Genomic DNA, 9,720 nt, shown 5'->3' on the forward strand with positions numbered 1-9,720 from the left:
CCTTACTGTGCTTCATCTCCTTTTCATTTTCTTGTCTTTAATTTCATTTTATTTTTCTTTTCTTGTCTATTCTTCCTATTCGTAGCAAGTCTGATCTTACTATAGGAGCAGAGGGTGAGCAAGAAGAAAAAATGAATAAATAAAACTAGGAGCATGCTTTTCATCATTGACCAAAAAAGTCCACTAGTGGACAGTTTGTCTGGGCATGTCCACTTCTCCTTACAGTCTGGGCCTCTAGGGTGGCTCTTCCTGTCTGCCTTTGCTTATCTGAAAACTGGTCAAATCAAATAATGGGTCTAATTACAATTGTTAATTTCCTAGGATCACATTTCTTCCAAACAGAGCTCCCCAAAAGATGTCTGAGAAATTAATCTCTCTGCCCCGGATGCAGCCAGCAGGTTCTAGGGTAACTAGAGTCTGAGACTATTTGGCTGCAGCCAAGAGCAGCTTCATTTGCTTTCTTCTGATTTCTGTACAAATACTATCATTTTTCTCATGAGCCAAAATGAGAAAGTATTTAGGAAGCGTTGCTAAGACATAAGCCAGAAGTGGGATTTAAAAGAAGCTGGAATTTCAAGTCAAGTCACCAAATTAAACACAAAGGTAATATTAATTTCTCTGTGGACCACTGTATTTAGCAGATGGAACATTACTAACATTATTAACATAGAAATATTATTAACACAGAAATATAAAGCTAGCAACACAGACACAAGCCATCCTTAACTTTAACAGGGATTATATTCCAAAGGTAAGAAAGTTAATTGGAATATGGATGTATTTTCCTCAGAGACGTTTTCTAACATAAAAGCAGCCTCTGCTCTTTTCTAATATGGTAAAATCAAGAGGTATATTTGGTGATATTTTAGTGTTTTCATGTATACCCATCATTGTAGATTTAGGACTACGGGCTGACTGAAAGCAGGTCTAATTTTTCAAAACTCTATTTGATTTCACAATGATACCTAATATTAATTTTTATTTTTGTTTTCAGTATGTTATCTGCCATGATGCATGAAATTAAAATGCCCTCCTACGGACAGAACAGAACCTGGCTTACCAATATTCATCCAATAAATGTGTAAAGGTGGAAGGCCTTTGGGGGGGTTGCATGGGAGGACAATCGAATCTCCCTCCTCCACTTCCAGAGGGTCAATTTTTTCTTTCGGGAATTTTGGAACACCTGGTGTAAATAAATCATTTAAAGACATTATGTTAAAAATTGACTTTTAATGTCACAAGTAATTGCTTAATACATTTTTCTTTTAAAAAATTAGTACATTTGAATAAATTAGATACTCCAGATTCTGGATCTTACATCTCCCCTCGCAGAGACAAATACTTTTAAGAATATGTTGTGCACCCTTTTACAACCTGTAAAATACTTCTGCGTTTTATAGTTATCAGTCCCTGAGGAATGACCGTGCTGTGCAAACCCTGAGTCACATGGCTTGCTCATTTTAGCTTTGATTGATACACAATCTTTTTTTTCTCCAAACACTGTGATTTCTTTTTCAGGCAGTTACATATTCTCTATCTCTTGCTTTACTGTGAAGTCTTTGAATGTAACCGCCAAACAGTCCATTCACAACATTAGCCAAACTAAATAAAAAATTCAAAACCCATATGGGGTATCAGTGAGAAAGCAAGGAAAATCCAACAGGACCACTTTGAGTTGCAAAGAGAGTCATTCACACTGGAATCACTCCCAGGAAATGAAATTTTAAATGAAATGAAATTGATGTAGGAAATGAGACCTTCCAATATGTCAGCCTATTGTTTCTTTCATGCTGCAGCCAATCTGCTAAAAGAGCAATAGAGTTACAATGGGAGTGTAAGTCAGAACAAAGCAGAATTTGAAATCCAACACCAAAGTTTAAGATTTATATGAACCTATTTATAAGAAGGAGCCCTAGTGGTGCAGTGGTTAAGAGCCTGGCTGCTAACCAAAAGGTCAGCAGTTCGAATCCACCAGCTGCTCCTTGGAAACCCTAGGGGGCAGTTCTACTCTGTCCTATAGGGTCACTATGAGTTGAAATCCACTCAAGGGCAAGGGGTTTCATTTTAGTTCATAAGAAAATTCAAAATGTATTCTGCCTGAACATTATATTAGTGCCTTTCAACTTTGTTGAGGCATTTCCATTATAGAATTACACAGGTAAATCTTACGGAAGAAAACCAAAACCCATTGCTTTCAGGTCAATTCCGACACACAGTGACCCTACAGGACAGAGTAGAACTGCCCCCTAGGGTTTCCAAGGCTGTAATCTTTATGGAGGCAGACTGCCACATCTTCCTCCTTCAGAGCCGTTAGTGGGTTGGAACCGAAGACCTTTTGGTTAGCAGCCAAATACTTGATCTCTGTGTTACCAGAGCTCATTTCTTATGGAAGAGAAGGACTTAAAAAGAACCTTTATAATATTCCTGATTAGAGGGAGTCTATTAGGTGGTATCTCATTTCCATATTTCTTTCTTAAACTGTGGTTCACAAGAGATTATCATTATTATTGGAAGTCTAAAGATACACTCATTTATTGTAAAATTTCTTCCTGAGAAGCTTTGTATATTTTTTGTATTTTTGTCCTCTTCTGCCCCAGTCTCCCCGCTTCAACTCCTCAGAGGTTGAGGGAATTTGCTGACATTTTGTTTACGGATACACCAGCTGGTTACAATGAATTGCTTTTTGTCTAAGTTCAAGGACCTTTCCAGACTTGACGTAACAGGGGGCAGTGTGGTTAGCACAGGGTCTTTGCAAGTTTAGTAGGCAGACTTCAGTTCTCTTTATAGTTATGTGATAGTCCTTTGGTAGATTCTATTTTGGTCAACTTAGGGTTAGGATTACTATTTATTTCTTTATTTTTTTGCTTTTTAATCTTATGAGACTTGACATTCTAGCAGATGGTTGTTGGATTTTTCTTGGTAAACCTGGAAATACATTTGAAATGGCATCCATCTTTGAATCATGCTTTTGCTATGGGTAGCAAGACATTTTCATCAAACGACAGGAAAGCATATTTACTATGTCAAGATTGTTGTAGATAAAATATTAATGCCACCTATTTGGTAAAGCCTTGGCTTTGTTTGAAGGCGACAGGTATGCGGGTCATTTTGCAGTAACAGGTGTAGTAACTTACAAAACTCTTATATATCCAAAGCTTCAATTTCAAATCACTTGTTTAGTGTAACCTGCTATAACTGAAGTCCAGAATTCATTGGCATTGAAGTTAGCTTTGTTGTTGGGTAGTTTTTGAGTCTGTTTATACTCAGCTATAAGAGACAATAGAGGTAGGGGAATATAGATTATAAAATGGAAAAAATATGTAATCCTCTTCTAAAACAAGTGAACTTTGCACTACCTAACATAAATAAAAAGCATCCCTGGTGGCGAAAACTTTAAGGGTTCAGCTGCAAAAGATTGGCAGTTCAAAGCCACCAGGGGCTCTGAAGGAGAAAAGACCTGGTGATCTGTTCTGTAAAGATTATAGCCTAGAAAACCCTATGGGGCAGTTCTACTCTGTCCTATAGGGTTGCTGTGAGTCAGAATCAACTTGATGGCACACTACAACAATATAAATATGTAGCTCACCGAGCGATTTATAATGTAAAGTAGCTAATTAATAAGATATATAATTCCTGAATTAGAGAGCAGCACCCTCAGAGCATATGAAAAATCTAACGATTCAAATAGATAGTACTGCCAGTGAAGCAATATCATCCCGGCATTAATTAAATCTAGATTAAAAAACACTAATTCTATATAACTATATAATTCAACTGGCTTTCAAGGCATCGATAATGAAAAATAAAATATAATTTACGAGTCTACTACTTGTCTATCAAACCACTTTATCAGCTGCCATAGATCTTTGGAACAGCTTTTAACTAAAGATGAAATTAATATCTGGAAACAAGCAATAATATTCACACATTTATTAATTTAAGACCTTGGAAGAGATACTGTAAAGGGCATTAATTTGTCAACTTTTATTAGTCTCTACTCTTTGATTTTGAAACTATTTAGTAAGCCCGAGGCCATGCTAGAAAATGAAAATTTTTAACACTCACAGATAAATGTGGAATTTAATTACTGTAACTCAACAGGAGGCATGAAGTCTACCTTAATTCAAATAAAGAAATGACTCCATTTAAAAGTAACTAACCAATGACTTTTGCTAATTGAGTTCCTGTGGTGATAGACATTAGCATTGTTGAGTTTGGAAAGATGCAATACTTTTAAAAGTAAATTGTAAACCCTCATGTTTTCTTTTGTGTGAGGCAACTACACTCCTTTGATTTGCCAACATATTTCAAATGGATATTCTAGTAGCACCAAAAACAAAATCATCCAACTGTGTTTCAACAAGACTGGACTTGACCCGGGAATGGCCTCTCTGCAATGAGATCAGATGCTAATTGCACATTAGCATCTACCCAGAACACGTGGGGTTGCCATGAGTCGGAGTTCACTAGATGGCAACTGGAATCAAGACTTGGAGTCCCTGGGTGGAAACAGTTCACACATTCAGCTGCTAACCAAAAGGTTGGAGGTTTGAGTTTACCCAGAGGCACCTCAGAAGAAAGGCCTGGCAATCTACTTCAAAAATTCAGCCATTGAAAATCCTATGGAGCACAGTTCTACTCTAACACACTACACATAGGGTCACCATGAGTTGGAATCAACTCATGGGCAACTGGTATTGGTAATGAAGACTTTAAGACTGTTTGGGAATTCCATAATAACCCAGTTGAGATGAAGTCAGTTTCCTTTCATCATTCTTCGTGCATCAGCAAATCATGTCTATCACTGCATCTGTCTCTTTACTATTCTCCAGTACGCTTTCACAGTTATTATTCAGTATAGTAGACAAATTTCTAGTAACAACTCCAAGGGTATAAGTGACACTCAAATATATTCATGGCTAGGTTTCTGAAAATTTCTCCAGTTAGAATCTAGTATGGAAAATGTTTCCTAGAGATAAATGAGCTGCACACCAGTCTTCTTACTGGAGGTATCAAGACACAGGAAACTTAACAAGTGAGAAGTCTGTAGGAACTCTACAAGTTTTGGAAACTCACCATCTCAATGTTTTCAACCTGATATAGAGAAAATATTATCTGTGTACTTGAAATAAAGAAAATTCCTGAAGAATTTAATCTTCTTAGGACATTCGATGGGGCTTTAGCATAAACTGAGTTCTAGCCAAAACCCTAAAATTAACTGGCTGTGTAGCTGCAGACCAATATCTTTTCTTTTCTGCATCTCCACTTACTTTTCTCTGGAATCCTAAAATCCTTTGAATCCATCTCTTTGGGTTCCTCAAAAGCCTCACTAGGTTAGAAGCCTCTTAATACAAGAATGCTGTAAAACCTAGACTGTATAATCCCACCATGCCAAACTGCTTATTAGCAGAGAATAATTATGAAAATGTCATTAGGGTCATTTAACTAAATATAATTCATACTAACTAACCACTGCAGTGAAGAAAGATATTGGCAACTGAACCACTGTCAGGTTGTGTACCTCTACAGATTATCTTTCTCTGGCACTTAAGAAATAAAATCAAAATTTTCCCTATACTCTCCTGACTCTACATGACTCTGATTCTCTACTGCAGAGATATTTTCAACAAAAAAGTTCACCTCCTTCTAGCTTATCTAGAGCATGTGTTGCCTGAATGATCAAGGTAGAGGCAACCCTGTATAGACAGCATCAGGGTTATGCACATGGACTTTGGAGTCAACTGCTTAGAGGTGAATCTTGGTTTCATCACTTACTCTGCAACCTTGAACATGTTGCTTAATGTACTTCAGTTTCCTCATCCATAAAACAGGAAATGTAATTAACCTAACTCAAAGATTTGCATCAAATTTTAAATAAAAGATTTAGAGTAAATCAATTAAAAATATTGCCAGGCACTTAGAAAGTACTCAATACACATTAGCTATTATCCAAATGGAGCCGTGGTGGCGCAGTGGTTAGGAGGTTGGCTGTAAATCAAGTAAACGGTAGGCAGTTTGAATCCACCAGCCACTTCTGGGAAACCCTATGGGGCAGTTCTACTCTGTTCTGTAGGATTACTATAAGTTGGAATCAACTCGACGGCAATGGGTTGGGTTGGATTTGCATTTGGTATTATCCAAATAGTTTTACTTTGCTATGCACATGCAGCTACATTGTAGAGAAGTGACAGTGGCTAATGGAAAATAGATTTCTGCTGATTTTCCCTGTAGCTTATATCTTAACAATTTCAGTAGTTTAATGCAAATATTTTGAACTAACTTTCTCAGAAGTGAGGAGGTGGCGAGAGGGGAGGAATGCTGTGGATCTCATGTAGAACCTATGTTTTTTTCTTTTAGAGTATTGTTCCCACCCTTCCCATCAATGGGATAGCCTTCCTATGCCAAAGAGCTTATCTATTTTGACTTCTACCTCTGTTTACAGGATTGGCCTAGTAGGCTTTTGAGTGCCTTACGTTGAGAGTAAATGCACTTGACAAATTGCCTGCAATTAGCATCATTATCATGAATGCATGTTACTGAGCTTACATTCTGTATCACCCCTAACTCCAGTTTCTGCCTTTAAAAAGATTTAATTGAGGATTTTTGGGCAACATGACGCTATATTCAAAAGCACCACACAGTCCCTCCACAGCAAAGGCCCCAAAAACTACGTCAAACAGAGTCACACGTCAGTCCTGGAACCCTAAGCATCAAATGAAGAGATAAAGAACTCAGCCCAGGACCGAATGGAATAAGAAACTGACCAAGAACAGAGAGCGAGGACAGATACGTGCAGAGGCCCCCTATCAGCTACTGCAGCATGGATCCACCATCTTGGACTCCTATTGGAGATCAGCGAACAGGGGGTACCAGAAAGCAGCTTCATGGAGCTTCCAGCAGGAGACAGAACAACTGGTAACTGATAATATACACTTTACCACCTCCCAACTTTCTTCACCCCCGCTTGGACAGAAAGCGCCAGCTCCACCCCAGTGTCACTTGGATTCCACCCGCCCGTATGGGCCGGCTCCCTGAGCATTATTTGTTGGCTGCTGGTGTTGCTTTTTTCTGTTTCATTAGATTTCTTCTTTACCTCTCATCACCTCCCCCTCCTTTCTCTCAAATACCTGGCTCCGTGGACATCTTTGCTTCTTCCTGGGGGGCTGCGAGGTGCTGCTTGACTGTGGAACTGCTTCCTGGCCTGTGCCGACACGCTGGTGGGACCCTGGGGCATATTTTTTTTTTCTGAATTTGTTCTGTTTTGATTTGTTTGTTTTCTTTTCTCAGCTTGGGAGCCACTTCTGGCCAGGCACTGCTGCGTGGCTTGGGAGATACTCCCTTACTCTGTGCAGACACACAGTGACATCCGTGGGGGCATTTCTTTTTTCTTTTCCTCTTGGTTTTTTTGTTTGTTTATGTTTTTTGTTTCTTCGTTTTGTTTTCTTCTCTCTCTTTGTCCCTTTTTGTCTTTCTTCATTTCCAGTTTCTCAATTTATTCATTTTTTTCTTTTACCCTTTTTTAAAATTTTTGTTTTTCTCCATTTCTCAGCTTCTCGTGTCTCTAGTCCAATAGCAAGCTCCCTTAGTACTCTTTCTTGTTTGTGTGTATGTTTTTGGCTCCTGTTCCTCTCTCCTCTCTCTCCTCTTTCCCATACCCATCTTAGCTCAACACATCACAGTCTCCCCCCTCCTTCCTGCCTACCTGCACTGTGTGCTGAACATCACACCCCCAAGCAGCACAGGCACCACCTACAAGAACCTACCCTGCACTGATTCCTGGCCCACCCTGTTGGCTCTAGTACGTGCCACAAACAACCCAACCTAGCAACTCCACTTCAGCTGGACCTGCCCTGCTGTACCATACCTGAGTGACAGACCCTCCCCATTGGAGAAGGAGGTGAAAAGAATAGTTCCCACAAATGTGCAAACAACAAAGAACTCACAACCCACCTGCTCAGACATAACCAAATAAACAAAAAGTAGGATGAAACAGAAAAATCCACAATCAATAAATAAGGAAAATAACTACTGAATGCCCTGAAGACAGCAGACGATATCAAAACATATACAAAAACAGGACAGGAGGTTTCCAGTAGACATCCAAAATAAAACACCAGATGACTTTCCAGTAGAAAAGGCACTAGAACTACCTGATAGGGAATTCAAATCTCTAATATTCAGAATCATCCAAGAGTTGAAGCAAAAAGCAGACAAAAATTAGGGAAAAAATAGACAAATTCATGGAAAAGGCAGACAAATTCATGGAAAATACAGACAAAAAAGGGAAGAATTCAAGACAATAATACAGAAACAGAATGCTAAAATAAATTCACAACTAGAAATCATACAAAAACAACAATTAGAAATCCAAAAGATAAACAAGAAGATTTCAGAAATGGACAGTGTCATAGAACGGCTGAGGAGCAGATTTGAAATTGTGGAAGACAGGATCAGCAAAACTGAAGACAAACACTTGAATACAACTCTGTCTGAGGAAAAATCAGAAAAAAAGAACCAAGAAAAATGAAGAAACCCTGAGAATTATGTAGATACAATCAAAAGCAAAACTCTGTGAGTGATCAGAGTTCCAGAACACAGGGACAAAACAGAAAACACAAAAAGGATCATCGAGGAATTGCTGACAGAAAATTTTCCCAAAATCATGAAAGATGAAAAGCTGACCATCCAAGAAGCTCAACGAATCCCATATCAGATAGACCCCAAAAGAAAATCACCAAGGCATATCATAATCACACTCACTAAAACTGAAGACAAACAAAGAATCCTAAGAGCAGCTCGAGAAAAACACAAAGTCACATACAGAGGAGAAACAATAAGAGTAAACTCAGATTATTCGGCAGAAGCCATGCAGGCAAGAAGGCAATGGGATGACATATATAAAACCTTGAAAGAAAAATATTGCCAGCCAAGAATAAAATATCCCACAGAACTCTCGTTCAAATATGATGGTGAAATTAGGTCATTTCCAGATAAACAGAAATTAAAGGACTATGTAAAAACCAAATCAAACTTACAAGACTTATTAAAGGGAATCCTTCAATCTGAGAACAAACAACATCAGACCACAGGCTGAATCTAACACACTGGATTGTATTAGCCAGATACCAACCTAGGAAATGAACTCTTAAGGAATATCCAAAACGGAAGAAATTACAACAGGGAATCAGAGAAGTTAATCTGTAAATGACAACAACATCACAACAATAAAATAGGGAATAAACAGTGTAGGTATAGAACCTTCTAACAGAGAGGAAGGCAATACGATACCAAGTAATAGTAGACTGGTTCCAACCTGGAAAGATAAGGGTAAATTTCAAGGTAACCACAAAGAAATTTAACAAACCTACTCACCAAATTAAAGAAGAAAAACATAAAGTCTCAGTAAAAACAAAACTTACAAAAACAAAAGAAATGAAAAAAAAATCCACAAACCAAAGGAATTCAGCACAGGAGAGTGAGAAGAACAAAGAAAATGCCAGCACCCCAAAAAAAGCACTACCAAATGACGGCAATAAACTCACACCTATCAGTAATTACACTGAATGTAAATGGCCAAAATGCACCCATAAAGAAATGGAGAGTGACAGAATGGATAGAAAAACAGGATCCATCAATATGCTGTCTACAAGAGGCACACCTTAGAAACAAAGACATGAATTTATTAAAAATCAAAGGATGGAAAAAAATATATCAAGCAAA

General features: G+C 38.2%; 1 protein-coding gene across 3 annotated transcripts in view; it reads right to left on the bottom strand.

Annotated features, from left to right (window-relative positions):
- Positions 1-9,720, bottom strand: part of CHL1 (cell adhesion molecule L1 like) — a 110,732-nt gene that overhangs the window by 73,013 nt on the left and 27,999 nt on the right. For all 3 annotated transcript variants that reach the window (XM_004372697.1, XM_004372698.1, XM_004372696.1), the window contains exon 4: positions 1,061-1,183. In XM_004372697.1, the coding sequence (XP_004372754.1) occupies positions 1,061-1,183 (123 nt within the window). The remainder of the gene's footprint in view (positions 1-1,060; positions 1,184-9,720) is intronic.

Source organism: Trichechus manatus, unplaced genomic scaffold (genome assembly GCF_000243295.1).
Source record: "Trichechus manatus latirostris isolate Lorelei unplaced genomic scaffold, TriManLat1.0 scaffold00020, whole genome shotgun sequence".
NCBI classification, from domain to species: Eukaryota; Metazoa; Chordata; class Mammalia; order Sirenia; family Trichechidae; genus Trichechus; species Trichechus manatus.